At 41.1% G+C, this 26,218-nt stretch overlaps 1 protein-coding gene across 1 annotated transcript in view; it reads left to right on the forward strand.

Moving 5' to 3' along the window:
• The window catches only part of LOC306694274 (glutamate receptor-interacting protein 2-like), a gene marked incomplete at both ends in the record, with an annotated part of 149,204 nt that overhangs the window by 88,827 nt on the left and 34,159 nt on the right, over positions 1 to 26,218 (forward strand). Inside the window, 5 exons of the mRNA XM_079157047.1 lie at positions 17,096 to 17,173; positions 21,290 to 21,425; positions 22,175 to 22,320; positions 22,965 to 23,051; positions 23,831 to 23,906. Coding sequence (XP_079013173.1) covers positions 17,096 to 17,173; positions 21,290 to 21,425; positions 22,175 to 22,320; positions 22,965 to 23,051; positions 23,831 to 23,906 — 523 coding nt within the window. The remainder of the gene's footprint in view (positions 1 to 17,095; positions 17,174 to 21,289; positions 21,426 to 22,174; positions 22,321 to 22,964; positions 23,052 to 23,830; positions 23,907 to 26,218) is intronic.

Below are 26,218 nucleotides of genomic sequence, written 5' to 3' on the forward strand. Positions count from 1 at the left end.
AGAAGTTTTAGTTTCTGTAGGTGGCAATGCTCTCTTATTTATTTTTCTTTATTTTTATTTTATTTTCCTTTTTTTTCTCAAACCAACCGACATTAACTCCATAAATGAAAGTCGTGCTGTGGAGATTTTTAAGAGTTTTTTTCTTGGACTTGGATTTATGCTTCTGTATTAGATGTTTAATCGTTCTTACTTAAGTAATCATACCGACATTATTACATTTGCTGTGATAGAGATCGATGATAGCAATAATGTCTTTGCTAGATAACGATAAAGAACTCAAAAAATGTTTTTATTGAACTTGATTGATGTTGTGTTCCTTCATTATACCAGCATCAGGAACATGAAGGAGTAAACACAAGCAGCCCGAATCCAACCAATCAAAGCATTTTGCCCTCAAAGTTACGTGTTTCACGCAGGCGGCAACCTCCGGTTCTGCCGAGTGAACCTAATGTGGAAGTGTCTTAAAACCTGTGTTCTCTCTACTGACCACCAGGGGGCGACTCCTCCAGTAGCAAAAAGAAGTCTGATTGTATAGAAGTAGAAAATGACTCTACTTCTCTCTTGATTTATTACCTCAGTAAACATTGTAAACATGAGTTTATGGTCTCAACCTCTAGTTTCAAGTCTTCTTCAATACAGCATGATGTTCATTTAGTGAATGATGGTCCATTTAGAGTCAAACAGACCATAAAGCAGGGGATGCTTTAGGGCGGGGCGAATTTGTGATTGACAGGTCACTGCCGATACCAGAGCCGTATACGGCCTCTATAGGTATGGTATAATATGGTGACTTCCGTTCATTGGTTGGAAAAAAAACGGCCATAATCCAAGATGGCGACAGCGAAATCGCAGAACTCAAGGCTTCAAAACATCAGTCCAAAAACCAATGGGTGACATCACGACGACTATCCTCTTCTTATATACAGCCTGTGGTTTCACAACATGACGCACACTTAAAGCTGGATTTTTAGCATACTTTTGCATTCAGAGACACCATTTAATGGAGGTAAAAACATAAGTGTTCTGCAGGTCTATCCAGTGAAGGTGTTGTGGGTAGAATTAGGTTGCAGTTGATGTGCACAACTCCTAAATCTCAACAGTAGATCTAAGCATCAAGCAGACTGATGGTGGAAATGAACAAACATGTAAAAGTCATACTGAAAACCCATCCAAGTAAACAAAAGAAAACAGCAACCCTCTCAGAACAACAGTTATCTTACATGCAGCTTGAATGTTTCAACCTGAACCTTTTTTTCAGGGTCAAATCACCTGCGAGTCTTTGAGGGTTGAAGAGGAAAAGTACGACATTCATTGTTTTTATGTTTATCTGCTGCAGGGAGAGATGGTGAGACGTTAATTTGCCCCTGTTGAACTTCCATATGTGAAATGCCTCCAGCTGTATAGACCAGCTGTTACTGTTCCTACCACCAACGTCTTTATTCTGCTCATGCATTGGAAGAAACGGTAAAGCTTTATTCTATTTCACGTTGTTCTACTTTGGAGTTTAATAGTTTTAGTGGTATTAAGGTTTGAGTTAGTGAGCTTCAACAGTAGCTCAGTAGACTGCACAGTGGGCTCTGCTAAGTGTTTGTCAGCTGATGGTTTGCTAGTTGTAGACGTTTGCATTTTAATGTGTATTTGATTGAAAATGTCTTTGTCGTATTATCAGATGACTTTCCAAAACTGAGTATAAACGGGACCTTCGGTTAGCGTCTGTAGCCGCTCAGATTCAGCGAGCGCTGACCACATCGCCCGGGGTCACGCTGAGCGAGCTGGTGGTCAAGAGGCAGCACTGCGTTTAACCAACGGCGGCAACAGAAGGTTCTAGCTAATTATTTTCATCATGAAAGTCTATGAACCTCCCACGGGTGTGTGCAAGTTGCTGAACTCACCCAGAAGTAATATTTACTCTCAGCACAGCATCCAGTTTTGGAATTGAACCATTTTTAAGGGGGTTGTGGGACAGTTACACACCACACACACAATAAACCTCACACAACACTATCCTCAAAGCAGAATCTCTTCAGCACCACCACCTTCAAGAAGACATCCCATTTGGCCAATTACAACGCCTACGATGAATTTGTGACCAAGAGACCGATTTTCTTGAACGCGCTCGTTAAAAGTATTTTGGGTTATTATTGAGATTGAAACCTTGTGGAGTCGAGTTTTTCCTGAAAAAGGGAGCGGCTCATGCATTCACATCTTCAAGCAGATAACAAAATACCTGGTTGACCAAACTGTTTGGCATCTTTAAATGCATGCATTGCTCATAATGCTCTGCAAACTAAATATTTGGCTGATTTGAACACAGACAGAACTTACATTAACTACAACACTGCGTTTGTCACATACTGTCTGTCGTGTCCCGTCACGCGTGTAGAAGGCTTTTTGTTAGGCCACACCAAAAGACGCCTCGCCGAGCATAAATAAGCCGTTAGAACTAGAATCACAATTACCCCGTGGCTAAGACCCTTTAGTGACTTTCACAATGCTAATGATTCCTTACTGCGCATGGAGGGCTTTGAACACATTAAAAACCCAAACGCACTGATAATTAACGCGCCTCGTTTGGCGCACGTCAATGGATGCTCCTCTGGTGCGCTGCAGGCGACAGATTTGAAATGCCAACAGCACAGAATCAACATTATTTTAAGAAAAGGTCCTCTTTTCATAGCAGATACCTCTCAACACCTTATTTTTAAAATGATTGATATGATATGAATGAAAGTTGAACGAGGTAATGTAAAGTTGGCGTCACGCGATCTGCTAGATGAGAGACGTTTCACTCTGTTGGAGTTGTTGGGACTACATTAGTAGTCTTAGTTCCCTCTCAATCTTTGGCTGAGTACAGACACCATCCTGCAGGTCACAAACTCAACAACGTCAAAGTTTTACTTCGGTCTGCCATCATGTTACAAACAGACATTAGAACAGTGACAACTGATGTGGCGGTCGGACAATTGACAATTTGTTTTGTTGATGAAATATCGTCCTCTGGGGAAAGATTGCTGAGCCTTGTATTCCTTTTATCGAACGCCAAACAGCTACAGCTGCAGCTGCAGAAAGAAACAGCTGTAATTGCTTCGTCCTCGTTTGACGCTGCAAAATCGAAATAAGATCGGAGTCGAGGCGTCAAAGCGCTTTGACATGCGTCATAATGCATTTGATGCATGTTCGGACAATTTAAAATGATGGATGTACTTTAAAACACGCGCCGGACACTTTCAGGGCCCTAAACCTTTGGTCGGGAAACAGAATACAGAAACGTGACCAAATGGAAGTTTGGATTTGTCGCAAAAAAAAAAAGAAGAAAAAAAAAGCTTTGTGTCATGTGATTTCCTCCAATGATTTACTGTTCAGGTGAGGCCACGGCCATGCTGTCTGTTTGTTAACCCTGACCAAGCGGTCTAGTCTTTGAACGATTTACCCACTTTGTTGTTTTTCACCTTCATGTCCCTTCTGGGACTCCGTACTCCTCCCCACTGCTGCTGATCTCGGCTTGAAGTATTCGACACACCTCGATAGTCCAGACTCAAAACAAATGTGACACCAGCACAAACCTGATTATAGCCTTTTTACTCTATAATATACTGTACCAGTAGAGTAATAGCAGAGTTCGAGGGATGCATCAGGGGTATTAATAAGGTGAGCGCCATCCTATTTCATGCACCAATGAGCATAGTGGGAGCTCTATGCTCTTCAGCGGCCTGAACTAAGCTGATCGCTGTGCCGGCAATGTGCAGAAACTCAGGGAGCTGCTTTTCATTTCCTTTTCTTTTTCGTGTAGATTCAGACACTATTGAGGTCTCCCATTGCTCTGCTAAACTGCTGCCGCACTTTGGCTTCGTCCTCAAGAGGGATTCATTTGGAAAATTCAAGCTGTTATAGGGACGAGAGCAGCAGGCCAAGACACATTATGGATGATTTGCGTTGTCTTAAATCCTTCCTTGCTGTTCGGGTAGCGTGGGAATGTCCACTACTTCTCGTGTTGTCTGCATTGTTTACAGCGTTGACTTCATCTTTTTATCACCGTTAAAGAAACGAGCACATCAAATGGAGGAGCGATTGAGTCTAAATGAATGACGAGGTTTTATCGGCGCCTTGGCTTTCTGCCGACCGTGCGAGTTGATTCGCTTCATTTTCTGAGCTCTTCAGAGCTGACCGCGCTGGGATTTTAATGGCGACTGCTGTGAGGCCGCGAGTGCGTTGGATGTTATCATCAGCTGTGCAGTTGTCTCTGCCGTTCCCTACAAACTGCATTTCAGCTCAGCATGCTGTAACCATAATCCTGCAGGAGGGCGTCTGCTCTGAGAGCGTGACGGCGGTGCAGGAGAGGATGAGAACTCATTGAAAATATATTCACACTACACGCACACACACACACACACACACACACACACACATGTATAAGGCGCAGCAGTTGTTGATTTCATACATTATATTCAAAGTGACGTGTAGCCAGAAGTACAAACTTCTGTGTCTTCATCTCCTTCTCTCATTTACATTTCAAACACTCTTCCCTTGCGGTGTACAAGCAGTGCACATCACGGCAGAGCCTACGGCAGCTGACGGGGACCAAACCATGTGACCTATCAATAAAAGGACCGTCTCACTCGTCACCTAAAAGCCACTTATCTCTCATTTTTCATCCTTTCATCCGTCTCTCTTCGCCGGCCTTCTGCTCAACCTTGTCAACAGAGTAAACTGAGCATCATGTCGGATCCGTGGCATCGAAGTGTTGGCAGAGAGAAAAACTAAACTGTAACTTCAAAGGAGTTTTTGATGTGTTTTTTTCCTGCCCTACACCTGCCAAGCTGTTTTCTCCTCACGCCTGCTTCTCTTCTGCTGTGAGCCCTTTCTTTCTTCTTGTTGTTTTTGAACACCAGCTTTCCTTTTGTTTGCCATGTTTTAAGAGAGCTGTGCCTCCTATTACGCAGGGTTTAGTGACATATTATGTGTCTGACAGTTGAAAAGCACATTTTGAATGTCATCGGTCCATTAAACGCCCGTTTCCAGACGTTATCGCCGCCAAAGCTTCAGTCTGAGACAACTGTGCTTAAACCCACACGATGTGAAAATGTTGCAGTTTTTAAAACATGGTTTACGACAAATGTAACAAAAGTACTTGGTAAGGTTTTGGAAAAGATGACGGTTTGGGTTCAAATAGGTATGTTTGTTACTTGTATGCGGAAGTGAAGCTACATTGCATGCCGGTGGTGTTTATGTTGCGTTCTGTTACATTGCTTTACGTGTTGCTTTCTGTGCGCTGCATTGCGTTGCGCTGCAATGCGTTGTCTTACGTTGAGTTAAGTTTCATTACTTGCATTACGTTACATTGCTTGATATTGCATAGCTTGACATTACGTTGTTTTAGTTGCATTGCTTTACGTTGCATTGCTTTACGCTACATTGCTTTATGCTATGTTGCTGTACGTAAAGTTACGTCGCTTTATGTTGGGTTACATTGTGTTACTTTGCGTTACGTTGCATTGCATTACATTGCATTACATTGCCTTACGTTGCATTAAGTTGAGTTTTATTATCTTGCGTTACGCTGATTTGTTACGTTACATTGCTTTATGTTGCGTTGCATTATGTTATGTTACGTTGCATTAGGTTGCGATGATGTGTGTTAAGTCACGTTACATCGTGTTGCTTTACGCTGCTTTCCGTTGCGTTGCGCAGTAACTGAAACTGAAAAAGGCGATGCAACACGATGTAACACGATGTAACACGATGTAACACGATGTAACACGATGTAAAACGATGTAACACGATGTAAAACGATGCAGCCGTTTCAGGCTGATCCTCCAAAGAGCGAACACTTTGAGTCATCGATTTCTGAAAGTTTTACCCCAAAAAAGTTAAGAGCTTGGAGAGAAAAGAAGTAAAGCGAGGAAACAGAGGAAAAACAACGTGAGATCATTAGAGCCAAAGCGGTGGTGACACCCATCTTCACCCCTCCCTCCCTCCCTCCCTCGCTGCCCTTGCCCACCCCCCAGCCAGATCCACACAGGCTGCAATTAACCACAACAGAGAAGCTATTAAGCGCCCTAATTACTGCTTGTTCCTTCCATAGCCGCTCTCTATGTGTGGGTGAGCGATAGTTGTGTGTGTTGGTGGATAAGGATAAAATTTGTGCGAGGGGGTGACAGAGTTTGTTTGCATAATTGTGTGTTTTTTCTATTTATTTGTCCCGTACGTGTTTGCCTGTATTTGTTCAGCGGGTGGAGGGGGTGATACGGTTCATGTGTGTTTTGTCTTCTCTCTCTCTCCTCTGTGTGTGTGTGTGTGTGTGTGTGTGTCTGTGTGTGTGTGTGTGTGTGTGTGTGTGTGTGTGTGTGTGTGTGTGTGTGTGTGTGTGTTAGTGCGGCTATATGTGTTAACAATTGTCGCACTATGTGCCAGCATTGTCGCGGACAATAGCTAATTACACATCTTCGCCTCAGGCATCATAATGACCGCAATCAGATGCCTTGGAGTGTGTGTGTGTGTGTGTGTGTGTGTGTGTGTGTGTGTGTGTCATGCACGCACAAAGATACATGTAGACATCTACAATCCTTTGTACATGCATTGTGTGTGTGATCAACATGTCCTCACGCTTTTTGCATTTTAGTGAAAGCAACATTGGAAACTGTGTCAATAGTATAGACGTTGTCAGCAGAGCAGATAACAACTTCAAATGTCACTTCTGGGGCTTCATACTTCATACATCACACACACCCTCTCATGGTTGTTAATATTTAAGACTGGCACAATTCAAAATCTTTATTGTTGCCAATAAATTTCATGAAAATACAGAAACACTGTCTCAGTCTGTCCCGTAATATTTCTAAATGGGTTGGAAATATATACATCAATATTAAAAAATAAATGAATATTGAAAGGGCCAGCTTTTAGCATCTCAGGGGATCTTTTAGCAGAAATGGAATATAATATTCATAACTATGTTTTCATCACCTGAAACTAAGCATCTTTGTGTTTTCATTAGCTTAGAATAAGCCCTTTATATCTTCACAGTCTGCCGTGTTGCAGCTCCATGTTTCTACAGTAGCCCAGAACGGACAAACCAAACTAGTTTTGTGTTTTTACGTACCCAGAGGTCTCCAACAAGCTTGTGAATTTGTGGTTACGTGAGCCGCAGAGTGCAAAACTATGTTATAACCAGCTGCCGTCTGACTTCTGTCTTAAAGTAGTGTTATTATGGTATGGCTGGCCGGTGAGCTAGACGAACGGCGTTACCACGGCGGCTGGCGTTGCGGCTTTCTTGGAAAGGGATGAGTGAACGAAGGGGGCATTCAGTTAGTTGCATTCTGCAGCCACACCGCTAGAGGCATTGTAGTTTTCAGCCGACATGTGCTCAAACAGGAGTAAATAACACATTTGTTTGGGACTATTTTTAACCACAAATTAGGTGCCGGTGCTGTAGTTTTTCTGTCGAGGTTTGCCTCATGTGGTCTCTCTTTGGGGTGACCAAACTTATAGGACGCGTGACGAGCCAAACAATAGTGAATGTGTAGTTTTCAACCCGTCACACTGCAAGAAAACCTGTGTTTCTAAACCATAAAACCATTTGTTTCCTATCAAAATAACTGCCCAGCATTAATAAACAATTTTATGTTCGACAATCGTTTCTTGGCAATCTTCCATTTTCCGAAAGTATTTCTGTACCTGCTCGGCGCTCGGGCGAAGCGCCCACTTCAAATATTGTGATGGTGTGTATACATCTGTCAATAATATGAAGCAGAATCAGAACCGTTTATTGCCAAAGGTATGTTGCACATACAAGGAGTTTGACATGACGGGTGGTGCACAACATTAAACAATCAAAACTATAATATTAAATGAACTAACTAAACTAAACTGTAGTGCAACGATTTAACCAAACAACAGAGTGACAGTTTTAGTCAGTGTGGTGTAAGTAATGATCGATAATGTGCATCATTTGACACATTTTCTGAGATAATAATGGTTTCCGCGCCAGTTCAGCCAATCTCTCAGTATTGTAGCTGTGAAGGAACAGGTGCTGCTGCCTTTGTCCCGACTCTTCAGCGGCGCTCGACTCTATTTGTATTGTGACGCCTATCTGGAGGTTCGGCTGAATACTTGGTTGATTATACCGGCGCGTTGGCTTAAACGCCTCATTCAACGAAATGAAACGGGCTGAGTGCATCGCTCCGTTCAGTTCAAGTCCTTTCAACGGCGTCTTGTGTTTTCTTTTACGTACGCAGATGAGACTGCGTTGTTTGTATTGTTATTTACAGCAGCAGCCTGCTCCACTGTTAATGCAGACGTTAGTGCCTGGCAGCTGCCCAATACACACACACTCCTGTAGTTTCAGCTCATTCAAGTGTGTTAAGTGTACATGTGTTATATTTGAACTCAGACAACACAACTTCATAAATGGGCAGCATTGTTTTGTTCATGTACTATTGTGTACAGTGCGTGAACCTTCTGGACATTCATGTGTTGTTGCAGCCTCGCAGATTTTCATTATTAAGGGTTTTCTGTTTTCATAATATATATTTTTTAATATCTTCTGGGTCGTATTAAAACTAGCCTGTCATGATGATTTGCTCACAGATGAAACACACTTTCATATTCTCAGAGAGAAGGAAAGACTGCTGCTGTTCTCTTGTTGCTACAGAAGAAACTCAAGTGTAGCTTTAAAGCCTTTTTGTGTCGTTTCTTCATAATTTCCAGCATTGTTCGTTCTAGCGAATGTGTCTTTAACTCAGAAAGCGACAGAGGTGGAATGTATGAAAGTATATTTACTCAAGTATTGTACTGTACAAATGTGAGGTACTTGTTCCATTTTATACTTTTTACTTCTACCGCTGTATCTCAGAGGTACATATTGTACTTTTTACTGTACTACATCTCAGAGGTACATATTGTACTTTTTACTGTACTACATCTCAGAGGTACATATTGTACTTTTTACTCTACTACATCTCAGAGGTACATATTGTACTTTTTACTGTACTACATCTCAGAGGTACATGTTGTTTAGAGACACGTGGTTCTCACATTATCATATGTTGATTTCATAGAATCTGATGCATTGCTGTAGATTAAACTAGCCAACACTAAATAAAGGAATTAAAATGTAACATAAACATTAATTAATTAATACAGCAGTAATATTATTCCAACAGTAAAACACTGACAGGGAACATTTAACAGCGAAATGTATTCATTTAATTGAAGTACTTTTAGTACATTTTCCAGATCACACTTGCACACTTTTACTGAAGTAACATTTAAAAAAAAGGACTTTTACTTCGTGGCTTATTTTCACTGTGTGGTTTACTTTTACTGCAGTAAACGATGTGAACACTTCCTCCACCGCTGGATACAGATGGTTTTGTAAAGAACTCACAGATGACGACGAGTCTCTTGAATCATGAATCTTTGAACGAGATACTTCTGAGGTGCTAATCTGAAATAAAACAAACATTCACTGTCATTTTACGGTCGTAAAAGTGGACAATAGAATGATACACAGAGTAAGGTACAGAATATTTGCAACATTTGTCAAACTGTGTGTGTGAGTAGTGGCGTGTGATGTTATTGATTCAACATGGCGGACAGGGGGAAGCCACTCCATGTGTGATTGAAGAGCTTGTTTATTCTGACACGCGTTCTGCTTCTTTATATCGACGGGGAGAAAGTAATAACCGCGGGATAATGGAGACAGACGGAAAGCCAAAGATTGAAAGTATGTTCAAACGAACATATTACATCGACTTGGTTCTTCTGAAGCTTCACGATTACCTCAGAGAGCCTCGGTCGATGAAAGCAAACTCTTCTCTTTAGCAGCACTCTCTATAGCAAGCCAGGAAAACCATTTTAAAGTAGCTAACAGAGCATTTTAAAAGACATTTTTGTTCATGTCGCACCATTTTTATTTTGATTAGAAAAAACATTACGTATATTGTTTTTTTTTTTTAAACTGATGCAGGAAATGTTTTCAGTTCAACAGGTCGGATCAGAGAATAACTTGAGGATCAACTTGATGAACAGACTTTAGAAATGTTTATTGTTTGTACATGTATTGTCTGTATTGTTTTTTAGGAGCATGGATTTTGGAAGAGCGCTTAACTCGATCTCGTTTTTATTTTCAGCACCACCGTTAAATTCTGTATCAAACCTTTGTGACCACATTATCACCAGACCTCACCTGTAAACTCCATCATCAGTTTAGTTATCTTGAAGACTCTGCTACTGCTGCAGTGAGATAGCAGTCATTACACACTGCTCGTCCAATTTCATGTTCCCATAACCACACACACACACACACATACACACACACACACACACATTGTCCTTTTCTCGTCATATCTCAGGAACATCTGCAAAAGTCCTCAAATTTGGCACAAACATCCACTTAGACTCACGGATGAGCTGATTAGATTTTGGTGGTCAAAACTCATTGTGAACTCACAAAACACATTTTTTGCCCGCGTCTCAAGGATTCACATGCTAATTGTGACATTGTGTATTAATGTATTAGTGTCTAATAGGATGAAATGATGAAGCGATATTTTGGACAGACATGGATTTAAACTGAAACTTAGGTTGGTTGGTGGAAGCGTACAACCACCAGGCAGTACTTCTAGTTTCTTTTAAGAATAGCCGCTAACAAAGCTCTGCTATTTCAATGATGAACGAGCTTTCCGATAAATTCTTCAAAATAAAATTCTCCTGCTACTTTTGCAGCTTACTCTTCCACCCTGCAACATTAGCAGACTTCTTATACTGGAGGACGGCTGCTAATTTTCCGTGATAAACAGGTTTTCCTACTAATTCTTCACAAAGTCCCCCGTTTTTTTTTGTTATTTCAAAATCTTTTTTTTGGAAGCAGCAAAATAATGAAGTTCTTAACTCAAAGTGTGTGTGTCACTCCACCTTGAAGATTCCGCAGTCCTCGTAGATAATGTAAGGCCACCGCGGCTGCAGCTAGCACACAGAGCCCTCTGGCAAAGCTACACACACACAAGTGTGTTTGTGTGATTATGAGATATCGCCCTGAGTATCTGTCAGAGCGCGCTCACATGTGTGTTCTGTGTTTCAGTCTGTGTGAAATTGTGTGTGTGTGTCTGTCTGTCTGTCTGTCTAGGAGGTATCCGGTGACCTTGAGGCGAAATGTGAAAGGACTTGATGCATATGCATGTCAGTGTGTTTTCACTGCGTGAGCGTGTGTGTGCGTTCGTTAATAGACTCGGCGTTAGGTTGAGGGGAAGGAGCTGTCAGATGATGATGGATGATGATGGAGCTAAGCTAGCCGTTTCACCCTGCTGCCATTGGTTGCGCTACGCTTAGCGAAGCTAAACACCACAGAACGTCGTTGATAGTAAATGTACGGAAGTCGGTCTTCTCATGTAAATGTTGGGTTATTCCTTTGAGTGAAATGTTCTCTGAATCCAGAAAACTCTAGGAATATCAAATCAAACAAAAAACATAGTACAGAAGTCAGTTTTGCGGAGTATTAAGATACTAGCCTAAAAGATTTCGGTCACCAGTTGTGAACGTACCAATGTTACGTTTTTTCTTTTTAATGTGACGTCAGTTGTTGAGGTGATGTCGTGCCCAATAATATAGTGCAGGTGAAGCATGGTCTCCTAAAAATCAGGTTCCTGATTCTCAAGTTTTAACATGTTTGGCCTCTTTTACACCTTATTCTTCTGAAGAGGAGAACATTGTCGTTGAAGACCCAGTGTCCTCGCTCTAATATTGTGCCATGCGGGTTGTTTCCTCTCAGCTCTGCTGTCAGATAGGCTAAGCGTTGCCTCTGTATGTTGCAAGATAATGAGGAGGCAGCGAGTTCGTGCACAACAGCAATCACGTCTCTTTCGTCCTCAGGTGACGACAATACATCCTCATCGTCAGCGGCCTGCGAGGAGGACAAAGAGATTGTTTGTGTGCTCGTACTGTATACGTAATGTCTTTTGCGTGCGTGTGTGTTTGTGTAAAGGATTTGGTGGAAGCTTGAGGGAAGCCTGCGCTCCTCCACAGAGCCGTGTCTGTTAGTATTCCCTTCATGCATGCATGCACACACACACACACACACACACACACACACACACACACAGGCCTCGCAGGTGTTTCTGTGTAAAGCTGGATGTTTTTAATCTTCACCCACAACCCTGTAAAACAGGCAGAAGATGCTACACCTGTAGTTTGTGCTTCAACTCCTATATAGGTCTGTTGTTTGTCAGAAGAAGTATTCTTTGCTCACTGACATGTATTATCTATGTATGGAAGTCTGCTATCTTGTGCCTGCTGAACTTGCTGCATGGCTCCTTTTTATTCTTGTTAGCAAATATAACATGTCAGCCCCCAGTCGTCGTCTTCACATGTCCAAAAGTTTAACATTAGTCTGAGACACAGACTTGTGGACCTTCGTTATGGAGCCTAAAGTTTGGTGATTTTGCCGTCGCCATGTTGGACTACGGCCGTATACGGCAGCAGCAGTTACCTGTCAGTCACTGTGTAGCCCCGCCCCTAAAGCATCCCCTGCTTTATGGTCTGTTTGACTCTAAATGGACCATCATTTACTAAATGAACATCATGCTGTATTGAAGAAGACTTGAAACTAGAGATTGAGACCATAAACTCATGTTTACAATGTTTACTGAGGTAATAAATCAAGAGAGAAGTAGAGTCATTTTCTCATAGACTTCTATACAAACTGACTTATTTCTTAAAGATCGTGAAATACTTAGTTAGATTCAGAAAAAGATTGTGAAATATTTTATTGTGTTGGTTTTAGGAAAAGATCTTGGTTTGGGTTAAAATAACTACAAAAGTGGCGTTACAGTACATAACTAGGGAAGTTATTGTTAACTCTTTGTTTCCTGCGGGACACAAACAACAGTCTCCTGGGTGGAAGACCGGCTTTTGTTCGGAATTGTTTAAAAATGGTCTGAAAAAAAACTTCAATTGTTGTAAAGAATTTGGGAAAATGGTAAAAGTTATACATTCATTCACTCTAACAACATCTGCCCTTACTGAGTCAGAATCACAACTTTGAAAAATGTTGTACAAAATTGAGTTGGACCTTTTAATGATGACATCCATCCTTTAGTCTGTCGGTGCTGAAGTCATTACCGTCTCTGTTTGAAAAGATGTTCACACTGTAAGCATAATGCCGCCGCTTCTACTGCGGGGGGGGGGGGGGGGGATCTGGCCTGACGCCTCGTCTATAACTCAACCTGTTCAGTAAGTTGACAGCGCCAGCAGTCATTAGCCTAATCGCATTCAAATTATTCACCAGGAGACACTAATTTCACAGGCAGAGCTGGGGAACGGAGAGAAATGGCGCATAGAGAAGAGGAAACGTGTTTCGGGTGAAGCTGTGCATCCATTCATAAAGACGGTTTATTGTAACAGATCACGTGTTGTGCTTCCAGACAAATACATTTCCGGCACGAGACTTTAGTGGGTTTTGGAGGCCGAGAGCTGAGGATTCACACTGCTGCTGGGAAAAGTTGTGACTTCAACAGTTTTGTCTCACATCCTGTTGCAGAGATGGCCGAGTTGCCTGAAGCGTTCTTTATGTCTCAAGTTACTGTGTTCGTGTGTGTGCAAGTTCCTGTTTATATCACAGTGCATGTTGGTCTTGTACTTGTCGGGACACATTTTTTGGTCTGTTTTGGTGCCTGTGCTCACATGCAGGTGTACGTTTGGTGCCTAAATCCTTTTTGGGTATGCACCAGTCTGCCAGAGCCCGTGCATGTCAGTGTGTGCGTGTGTTTGTGTTTGTGTGTTTATGTGGGTGTGTGTGTGTGTGCACTCGTGTGTGTTCCTGTGTGTGTTGATGAGCAGCCTCTGGGGTCCATTATGCCTGTGACAGCCCCACAGCGGGGAAAGCAACCAGCCAGATAAGTTATGAAAGTGGTTTAAAGCAAAATTGAATCCACAACTTATGAATTATTAAACTCATTACACCTCTGTGAAGATCGCTAAACTGCCGAACACAACAACAATGGCCTCCTTTTCCGCTGTCACTGCTGGGGAGAGAACTGATTTCCAAGCATTACCCCTGGGGATAGTGCTGCATATTTTAAAGGTGTTAGAGGGAAATGTGTCACCGTATGGAAAACACTTTATACACCGAGGTTGTTGGGAGGCAAGAAACTACTTGTTGTATGGTAGAAAAATACTTCATGTGTGTGTTGTCGGACTGGTTCATGTAACTGTCTTCATGTGAGAAAAGACTAATGAAGTATAGAGTGATGACGGCGTGATGATGTTCAGTGGTCTAATTTAGCCACTAGTTAGCCGTCGCTCTTTTTAAGACACGTAAAAGCTGAGAGAACAGTTGACGGAGAAGCTGCAAACAAATGTTCGGATAAAAATAGGAGAAATCCACCAGTAGAGCTTATACCAACACATCATCAATGAATTATTTATCCGTTCATACTTGTTTTGTACCAATGATGGCAATCGGGGAACGCAACCTATCCACAGGTCAAACACACGTTCAGCTAACACGCATGCGCTTGGATTGTGGCTGGAAACCAATGTAGGGGGAATAAGCAAGAACTTATGATTTAAGTGTTTTAAGTATATAAAAATGGAAACCACTAGTTAAACTTGGTGACAGCATCATTAAATATGTCCTATATACGGAAGCTTTTTAGTCAATAGCTTAAAAAAAACTATTGCAGTGTCTTTGTCGCAGTGAAATTGAGTCTTGAAGGCAGCTGGAAAGGAGTGTGAATGTAATTTGAAGTGGAATTAAAAGCACAACTGAGGAGATAAAGGATTTTGCAAGACATCCTTTCCAACTGCTTAACTCTGTTGATAGTAAGCTGGTTTAAAATGCCGCTTAAGGTGCCGGAAAGCATTAAAATATATATATATATATTTATCCTGCAAGTTTTGCAGAGACATTTATGTTCAAGCTGTGGCGTAATTGTCCCTGATTATAATGCAACTTAATGACACTTCTGGAGGAGGGCATGAAAGTAGTAGAGAATTGGCTTATGAATTGTTAAAGTTATTCCACCCCTCTGATGAAGCAGAGGTTGTAAAGTAGGACACATTCGCTCCCATCAGAGCCACAACAACAACAGACGCAGCTCCGCTGTCACAGCGTCTGTCAGACTGAGTTAGAGAGTCTGGGTGAGCAAAATGCTTCATTTCCTTCATATATCATAGATGACACCTTCGGATGTGTAATAAAAAGTGCTAAGATCAAACGCTAATGACTTCCTAATATCGATTATGAACTCTAAAACACTGTAAAATGTTCAAAGGTCAAAGTGATTCTTCGCTCTAAATATATTCAAATCATTATCAGTGTGTCACACCAGCCTCAAATCCACATTGGAATTCAGTTTGTATGTGGATTTCTAATAATATCGGCCGTGAGTTCACTACAAGCTCTCTTAGCTTGTTTCCCAGTAAAATAAGAATATGTAAACAACCCTCCAAAATCATACAAACACAAGTAGCCATCACAAAAATTCATGTCATTATTTCAGACTACTACTGCATTAGCCTCTGTGCTAATATCACTGGGTTAGCATTTGTTCTACTGGGTTGGTCTTTGTGCTAATCTTAGTAGGTTAGCCATTGTGCTAATGTTACTATTTTATCCTTTGTGCTAACATTACTATTTTATCCTTTGTGCTAACATTACTAAGTTATTCTTTGTGCTAACGTTACTAAGTTATTCTTTGTGCTAACGTTACTAAGTTATTCTTTGTTCTAATTAGGGCTTGCCTTTGTGTTACTGGGTTAGCCTTTGTGCTAACGTCAATGGGTTAGCCTTTGTGCTACTGAGTTAGCTTGCTGAGCAGCGGTTCTCACTCATTTCATGGCTCAGCGGGTGTGTGCTCATGAACGAGTTAACTTCTGGACTTCACTCTCGATCCAATATTCAATGTTTTCTTCCATTTTTTAACGTTACGAGCTTGTGTTTGTGTTGTCTGTTTTTTACACGGCTAACAAGAAACCAAATCGTGGTAGCCCGGGGCTGCGTTTGTGTTCCAATCCCCGTACCCTTATGTAACTCACGGTCCCTCTTGAACTAGGAGAGTACCTACTCTGAAATAGGAGTTGAAAAAAGGCGGTCTAAGAACGAAGCTTGTTCTACTTTTTGCTGTGGGTAATACAAATGATGGTAGTTTTAAGTGCAGTTCACGACAGACACCTGTGGAGATCCGTGGAGAACTGAATTTATAACTTATCAAATATTAAAATCCTCACACGTCTTTGCCACAAAGCCTCTGCCAGAGACCATAAAACAGGACATCTGTTCCCCCCTGTGACACAACGATGATGGCCAAGCAGGGAGGAGACTAACCTCATCAAGGCTTCACAAATGGCCTTTCTGTGTACAATGCGTCAAACTAGTGAATAGCAGTTACAGTGACTGTAACTACAGGTGCTGGGAAAATGGTCCTTACACATAATCGTCTTACAAGGTGGTGTATACAAAGTAGATGCAATTGCACTTGTAATAGTGCTGAGTAGATTACATGTGAGGGAGGTTTTTCAAGAATTTATATGGGGACTTTGTAGACTGTGGCTGCATCTGTTCAATGGGAGAGGACACTGTGATTTTGAATACAAAATAATGTGTAATTTCAGGCTCATCTTCACTGCTGCACTTTGTGAAACATTTCGCTAACATTCTAGACAAAGTCATTTGGATTCACCCTCTGGGGAATTGTGGTTGTTTTATTGAAACTCAGCCCATGTGTTAGTTTTCAAGATATTTCACAGTGGACCGATGTTGCCATCCCTACGGCCATGTGAAACCAAAAGGTCAACGTTGACTTGTTTTTAGTTACGTGGCTTATGTACCTAAAAAACGCCACATGCTTTTTTTTAATGCAAAGCGCAGTTTGGTCTCCCTCCCAGTGCATCAAATACCAACACTTGGGCAGTAGCCCTCTGTGTTTTTACCAATTATTAAAGGGAGTGAGTTGGAGAGGGATGTTTTAGATGTTGTAGTAGTAGTAGTAGATATTTCTGTGGAGGAGAGTATTGCTGTTGTTGTGTATTTGGTGAAACCAAAGAAACAGAAGTATATTGATACCTCTAAAGCTTTGCTGTGCGTCTCTGTTTTCTCTAGATGACGGACCATATGGAAAAACGAAGGATATCTCTGGACCAGAACAGACCATGGCCTCGAGAAGACACAGTATACCAGGTATATACAACGTCTATCCATCCATCCATGCATCCATCCATCCCTATAATGCTTGGAGAACTGCTGTAAAATCTGTCATCCACAGTCAGCGTCACCACACTGAAGCATCATAATAATCTTTCGTCATAATTTGTCTCAGACAAATGCCTAAAGCAAAATTGTGCGACGAGAGCAGTTTGCTTAATGAGTTTGAAAAACAGCTTCCCTCTATGCAAACTGGATCATTTTCTCTCTAGTTCACTATCAGATCCTGATGTCCTTTGTGTTTGAGTGGCAGGGTGACCTGATGTCTGTAGATAACAACAAGGTCCCAGGTTGTCTGTAAGTAAAAGCGTTTGCTCTGAGAGGGTCCCTGAGCGCCAACGGTCTCACCAAACCTTGTTATTGTAATATGTATTGCCATAATGTAAATGCATTTACAGTTATTTATTTGTCTGTATTTTTATAAGGAAACCCCATTCTGTCTCCATCCTGAAAACTATTTGTCTTACAACGTTGCGTTTTTTCCATTCAGTTATGTTACATTTTTACGTTACATTGTTACGTTTTTACATTACGTTGTTACGTTACATTGTTATGTTACATTGTTACATTACATTGTTACATTACATTGTTACGTTACATTGTTACATTTTTACGTTACATTGTAACATTATGATTTAATTAATTAATTTGATTTCTGGGAACTTTGACAATTTTTGTAGACTCAAGCATACTTTCCAATGATACAATTATGCTCCGTTTCGAATGACAAATATCTATTATATTTTATATTCTTTGTTGCTTTCTCTGTCATCTGGAATTCTTTCAATCATGAAATCACCCATTTTAGTTCATCTCCATCATCAGGTTTTTTATTTTCATGTCTTTTTATCAATCTGACCAAATCCCTCCATTGAGTGTCTTGTCCTCTCTGTCGGTCTCTTTATTTCCTCTATTTTTCCTCTTTCTTTTGTGCTTTTCTCCCTCTTCTCTTTCTCCATCTTCATTCATCCATGCAGTTACATAACTCAGCTCTATTCTCGTTTCCAGCATCACCTTTCTTCAGGTTTCCAGTTATAAGTATTTGTCTCTTTCACCTTCCATAGTCACATTGTTGTTGACTCTGTTCCTTGTTATTATTTGAGTACAAATTCATAACAATGTACTTCAATGTGTGTGTGTGTGTGTGTGTGTGTGTGTGTGTGTGTGTGTGTGTGTGAGTTGGATAATATTTGTACTTTCTCCCATTTGCCTGATAAAATGGCTTCCCTGAGTTCTCCGTTGAGATAACAGAAACCATTTCATGAGTTTCTTTCTGTGTGTTGTACAAATCTTCTCATGTGTATTCTCTGTTCCCCGAGCATCAAAATGAAATGGGAGATAAAACTTTATGAATCCCAACACGGTCAGGTCTGCATCTGCGGAGGAGAAAAAAAAAAAAAACTAATTTTGTGATGATTCATTTCAGAGGAATCCATCTACATTTGTAAAAGCTTTGGTGCTTCTATCCGAATAGGAACAGAACTAATGAATGAATGTGTGTGTGTGTGTGTGTGTGTGTGTGTTGTAATACCCAAAACAGAGATAACTGGTGTGTGAAGCACCTCACTGATCCTCAGTGTCGCCTGAGGGATTTACCTAATCTAGCCATCTATCACACCAAAGCTTCATCTCACCTGTGTGTGTGTGTGTGTGTGTGTGTGTGTGTGTGTGTGTGTGTGTGTGTGTGTGTGTGTGTGTGTGTGTCTGTGTCTGTGCAAGAGCGTGAATGACAGATATAGAAACCGAATGAGAGACAGAACAGAATCACTGTTCTTTGAGCCTGTTTGTGTGTGCGTGCATGTGTAAATGATAATGATACAAACACAGACAGCGGGAGAGACTGTCCATCAGCACACCTCAAAGGTTTTATCTCACTTATTACATCAGTGCCTCTTTCATTTTAACTACCAATGTTCTCGTGGCTACTTTGAACTGAAACACTTAAAGGCAAATTCACAAAAGGATTTTTTGCGGCAACTAAACCTGCACAAGGCAAAAAAGAAACGGTGTAATTCTCAATTGAAATGCACGGTTGTATGCTTGAAGGCACACTTAGTGTTTCTGTCATCTGGGTAGTACTACCGAATATGTGACGTGACATTCGTGGCTCTAAGAGCTGTGCAACTTGCTTACAATTTGCTGTAATCCTAAACTTTTTTGTCCATCTTATCCATGAAAGGTTGTTTTTGTAATTCTATCCAAGTGAGGACATACAAAGAAAATAAACATAAGTTCTCTAATATGTTAAGTGTCTCTTTTAGTATGGTGTCATAAACAGAATGATCACTGTAGATCTGTTGCGAGCGGATGTCTTTTCATTGTTTCATTGTTAGCAGAAGGACCCGGTTGATGCTTTGAAAGACAATGGCAGATAACCGCGCTCACAGTCACGGAGAAACTAGCCTTTCTTCATGAACCTCTGTCATGAACACTTAACTTCAAAGCAGTGGAAGAGTCGAGGTGAACTGAAGTCTGCGGTGTCGTTCCCAAGTCAACCCATTAAGTTGTTTACCTCATGAAGCCTTGACTCAGCTCAAGAATAGCTGGGCGGCTGCAGGATTTATTTGGGGGATGTTGTGATCTCTGTGTTTATACAGTAGTTTAATTAAGTGTTTGGGGAATATAACAATGTACAATAGTTTATTGTCCTTCTGTGGAAATTACTACAATACACAGAGAATCCTCTTCAGTACGTTTGGTGGACGGTTGTATTTTTTTCACAAGTTACAGGCTCATTCAAAGAATGTCAGTCGTCTTTATTTCAATCAGGAGATTTAATATATCGTGGGCCGTTTACGTCTTCCAATCGTTTTTGAGATATTCCTGATCAACGTATCCTCTTACTAAGGTTCGTATGATATCTTGCGAAGTTATTCCTCATTTTTCGTGCGTTCTGCTACGAATGTCGAGCCACACGTGTACATTTTCGCTCATTACATGCACGGCCTTTTAAAAAATATCATCCGTTTTCACAGGAAACAACATGGTGAGGTTTAGACAAAAACAATTAAAATACATAGGTTTAGGTAAAGATTGCCGGTAGGGTTAAAAAAACTACGGAAGTGGCGTGACAAGTAAATCAACGTTGACTTCTGTCTTCTGGGTGACAGATCGGTGTTTTTGGACCCAAACATCCAACCCATGCATCTAAACTAACAACTGGCGCTGTTGTTCAGCCTTCTTTCCATATATTTCTGGTGGTCACTTGCAGCATTGCAGCCAAAATTCCCCACGCAGCCCAAAAAGCATTTTCCCCATTGACCACCATTGTCAAAGAGGCGTCTGTAAAACTGTTGACGCCTCAAAGTGCAAACAACGTAAACTATGACTTCCTGATTTTGAACCATAGAGCATTTATATTCTTTTGTCTACTTAAATTTGAAGTAACTGATTAAAATCTAAATGGATAGTCACACAGTCAGGTTTTTAATGTGGATTGTAAGTGTCATACAGTACAATAAATACCTCTAAAGAGGTATTCCCGCTTCTTTTACTTTTTAATGTTGTATTGAACCACAATAGAAGAACCTTTCAGGGAAAACAGATCTCTAAAGCATCATGTAGTGAATAACCTGCAGTCCAAATACTTGAATATGTATTGTTTAGATTTTTCATAAAGTTGTTTCTGTCCTAAATGAATCAGTTCTAACACTCAGACTTTAGGCTGAAGACTCATGCGACTGGTTGCTGCTATTGATGATGTGCTTTGACCTTTCAAGGCCTTTCCATCCCTGCCAACACTTCAAGTGAAATGAAATTCATGACACACTGAGGTTTTGTTAATTCTCATTAACGGATGCTTATCTTATCTGATCCTCACATTTACGTTAAAGCTGACTCTCTTATATTGAGCAGACAGGGGGGATCAGTGTCTCACTCAAGGACACTCGGCAGCAAACATCTTTTGATTTATCTTTCTTGTAACTCGGCTTCCCTTTAATCCGGGAATCAGAATGAACAGAGGGGCCTCCGCTAACCACTTTCCACCTCTCTGCTGTATTTGTGTGTTCGACTGTGTGTGTCTGTGTGTGTGTGCACATCTGTCTGTGTGTGTGTATTTGTCTTTATGTGTGTGTGTGTGTTTTTGGTTAGAAGCTCTGCGGGGGGTGACCCTGGTGGAGCTGGTGAAGAAAGAAGGCAGCACACTGGGCCTCACCATCTCGGGAGGAACCGACAAGGACGGGAAACCGCGGGTATCGAACCTGCGACCCGGAGGACTGGCGGCCAGGTGGGTGCAACACCAGCAAGGAAGTGGTGGAAGAATAGATTCTGTAATAAAAAAACATCTCACGATAACGCTCAGGAGTGAACAAAAAAATATATTTCCAAAACAAAATGTGGTCGTTCCACCATGTGATTAAACCAGGCGGCAACCTCCGGGTCTGAAAAGTGAAGCCAATGCTGAAGTGCCTTAAAGCTGCATTCTCTCTAATGACCAGCAGGGGGCGACTCCTCTGGCTGTATAGAAGTCTATGAGAAAATGACTCCACTTCTCTCTTGATTTATTACCTCAGTAAACATTGTAAACATGAGTTTATGGTCTCAATCTCTAGTTTCAAGTCTTCTTCAATACAGCATGATGTTCATTTAGTAAATGATGGTCCATTTAGAGTCAAACAGACCATAAAGCAGGGGATACTTTAGGGCGGGGCTTACTGCGATTGACAGGTCACTACCACAGTGTCTGGTAGTTGTCCGTGTTTTTGTTTTGCGACTTTAACCTCTTGTGTTTTTTTCAGTTCATAAAAGTTAGTTGTATCCATTCGGGTGTACTTAGCTCCACCCTCTGGTGTCACTTTTGGTTACAAAAAAACAAGATGGCAACCGCCAAAATGCTACCTCAAGGCTTCAAAAGCGTAGTTCACAAACCAATGGGTGACGTCACCGTCTCTACGTTCCCTTCTTTCGCACAGTCAAGGGATTAAACCAGGTGCCCTTTCCTCACGCTTGTACTTCATTCATTCCTCTTCTGTGCAGGAGTGACCAGCTAAATGTTGGCGACTACATCAAGTCGGTGAACGGCATCAATCTGACCAAACTGCGCCACGAAGAGATCATCAGCTTACTGAAGAACGTAGGAGAGAGAGTTCTGCTGGAGGTGGAGTACGAACTGCCCCCTACAGGTACATACGAATACACTCACATTGCTTTTAGGGTCATAAAGTACTAGCTCCAGTAAAGTAGAGTCCAACATTAGCACAATGGGAAAAACCCAACATAATCAGCAGACAAAAAGGTCAATATTTGACAATGAAGCAAAACCTTGGAATATATTCGCTAAAGTTTTGTTTTTAGTCGTGTTATCTACTGGAGTTATGGTGGGGGCTACGAAACACTTGGTTAGTGTTACGGTATAGTACGTTCAGTTCAAACAACTTAAGGTGAGAGAAAAATGGTGGTTACAGCACTGAACATGTATATTGTGAGATGCGTAATTGTCCAATTGTTTCCTATTTCCTTCTCATTCACATATTTTTCTATTTTATTAAAACTAGATCATCAACATTTAAAACGTGTGTTTCTTGTCGTGTTGCATTGTCTCATTACTTTAAGTCATTATTCATACTCTTTATTTTTCTGTATTAAATGTTTAGGCTCCATTAGCCTGCTGTAAAATGGATTAAATGAACAAAACTTTAGTTGCACCTCATTATGGAGCAGAAATATTTAACAGCTGCAGCATGAATTCTTTCTCTAAAATGAATAACTTGCCCCTCTCTGTCTCTCTCTCTCTCTTTCTGTCGCTCTACCTCTCTCGTTCTCAAAGCACCAGACAGCACCTCGGGGGTTATATCAAAGACCATCGACATCTGTTTGCACAAAGAGGGGAGCAGCTTTGGTTTCGTCATGAGAGGTAACCATCAGTGAAATACATTTAGAGAACTATATGACTAGTAATGCTTGACATGGCGCCATATTGGAATGGTGTCACTAAACGGAGAAGTATAACTGTTTAAAACAAATGTAAGGTTTGAACATTTATTTGTGTTAGAACTGAAAACCCTCCGGTGTCAGCTTTGGTGGGGTTGCTTACAAGGGTTCTACTGAGAACCCTCTTATATTTACTTATATTTAGCATAGATTTTCCTCCACCTTACAATTGTTTTAGTTTAACATGTTAACCTGAGACCATTGGACCCATGTCCAGCACGTTAGATGTGGTGCAACGCAACCCACAATAATCATAGTTCACAATCACAGTTTTTCGGGGTGTGTGGCTGGTAGGTGATGTTTTGACAACTCTTTCTTCAAAAAAGGGATATTTGGATAAAAAGATTTCTTAACGAAACCCTAAGTGTTGCAAAGAATTGTCGGAAAACTCTCATCTCTCAAAACCCTTCCGTTGAAGGGCTCATCAGAAGTAAATGGTTCTGGGTAGAACCTCAGACCGTCAGGAAGAATCCTTTTGGAATCTGTATTTCAAGTCCTATGTTTGTTCCATCCAACCCGCCCTACCAATCACCCCACATAGACTTTCTTGCTGCACTGACCATTTAATAAGATGGTGGATGGGTTATAAGTCCCATACAGAAGCCAAAGGGTGCTATGACCAAGCTGCGGTATTTGACAAGAGTTATAAGTGAGAACGGGTTGATTTGATGTCATCAGCTTTCACCTTTGCTCTTCTTGCAGGTGGTACCCACGAGGACTGGCACAAGTCACGCCCCCTAGTGGTCACCTACGTCAGGCCAGGAGGTCCTGCAGACAGGTAGCACTGACTGCAAACTCATGCAACCTTAAACCCGCATATACTGTACTGTCAGACACATGCATGCTCACAGAAACAAACATATTCATGCTCATACAGTTGTACTGAGACAGTCTCTTATGGGGGTGAAAAGGGAAGTCTAGGAAAAATGAAAGCCAGACACTGGCCTCCATTGAGTTTAAACCAACAGCGGCACATCTCGGCCAGTTCCAGTCAGGAGTCTGGGAGTTTTGTCTGCGCCCTCATGCGAATAAACCCCAAGGATAATGGTGTCAGATCCTGTGACCATCACTGGTATGTTGACAGTTATGTGTTACTCACAGCTGCAGCAGCATGAATCACCTCATTTCCCTTTAATGTCGTCGTCATGTGTCTGTCTCAGTCTTCATGTTTAGACAATAATCCATGACATTTTCCTATAAATGTCAGCTTGGCGACTGTTTAACTGATGTAGCGCAGCAGTGGTTCAACCTTCTGTAGATCCAGTGCATGAATTATATTATAAGTCCTCCTGGAAAAAAAAAAGATGCACTTCTCATTTCCTGTTGAATAAGACATATGTAAGTTATGGATTTGCAGTGAATGTAACAGAGTAAGGAGTGGCTTTTACAGAATTTAAATCTATACAATCTATATCTCAATAGATAGTTGCATTTACCTTGATAACAACAAATGCAATTCCATTCATAATACGTTGGATGGTCTTCATGTTTGCTCATTGTAGATGTTTTTCTCCTTATTCAAATATGCTGGACTTTGGGCTGATTGGTTGGTTGAAAGTCTGATTAGATATCGTTGGTTGTTGTTGCTTTCTGATCTGCTTTCTTTCTTGATTTCCAGTTTTTGGGTTCTTTTGTACCAATAAGCTATATAACGGTCATTTGTCAGCAATATTATTTTGTAGAACTTTTGGACGTTGTATATATTCATTATTTTTCCCCAAGAAGTTGCAAATATCCATATACATTTAATCCAGCACCTCTGATCAAAGCTGTGACAGATTTAATGATAAACATGCAGTCTTGTTGAACTTTTGTGGCACATGAGAGCAAAACCTTTCGAATCAGCGAGGTGTTTTAGTGCTTCGCCCCATCTTGAAGGTTAAATGTTTTGCAAGCCACTAGATGTCGATGTGTTTTAAGCACCAAAGCATTTCATCTTTTTTGGCCCAAATAGAAAAAAAGCCCAAAAGCTTCATATGGTTTCTTCCGTCCATCACTAACCTGAAGCTTCAAGTAATAAAACCCGTTTTAATACAATTGCCTAGAAACCCTCATTCTGTCGATGAAGCGTCATCTACTTGTGGTAGAACCCCCCCATGAACACAGACAGTTGGCCTCTTCCACTTCCTGTTTGAGGAGTGTACGAGGCCATCTTAACTTATTACACATGCTTTGGTCAAGAGCGGACTCAACATGAAGCCATTAAACCTAAACAAGGTACAGCTTTGTCTTTCAAGTGGCAATGACAACAGAATGTTAGCTAAAGGTGCACTCTAATTACAAAGCAAGCATATAATGCCATAAATGATGCAGTGTGAGAACAAAAAACAACATCATGTCATCACTTTGTAAAGAAAACACGTTTTTAGTGCAGTTGGGTGAATTGGTCACCAAAGGATTGTTGGTAATAGATCGATTTAGTTCACTGCTATGTTCTCCTGAAGCTGATCTCATAGACATGTTAGTATTTATATACACTACAACTGATGTAAATAAGGCTCCTGATACAACAACATCTTGCTATAAGACACCTTTTTCTTTTGCTTTATTGCAATCACACAAAGCTCACTGCTTGGTCCCATTTAGAAAACTACATATTCTACTCAGCTGCTTCGTCACTGTTACTCCAGCCAAGACACAGCAGGATGAGTTTGATCAAATAAAGTGTAACCCCTTTCTTCTGATCACTCAGCAGCTTCAATCAGTTGATGCTAGACTTAAGAACTGGGAGATGCTATTTTTATTCTTGTGGCAACTTTCTGTGACAGATTTGCATGCGACAATAAATCAGGACCACATGCAGAATGGCTTCCTGAAACGAAGCAGTTGTGTTTCCACAGAACAAGTGAATGAACGCTCGTTGGAGAGCTTGAACACATCTTGTAAAAGGACCGTTTCATTGTCAGCCAATGTATATTTGTCAAAATTGATTGCAGATCAACCAAATCTGTTGATTTTGCATCATTCATGGCCTTACTCTCGTTCGTCCTCAACAGGTCCACACACTCTGATAAGACTTGGACAAAACCCAGATGAAATTCATCTTACTATTGAGTTATTTTGCCCCGAAGCTCATCTAACAGCGTTTCC

Source organism: Pholis gunnellus (genome assembly GCF_910591455.1).
Source record: "Pholis gunnellus genome assembly, chromosome: 3".
NCBI lineage: Eukaryota > Metazoa > Chordata > Actinopteri > Perciformes > Pholidae > Pholis > Pholis gunnellus.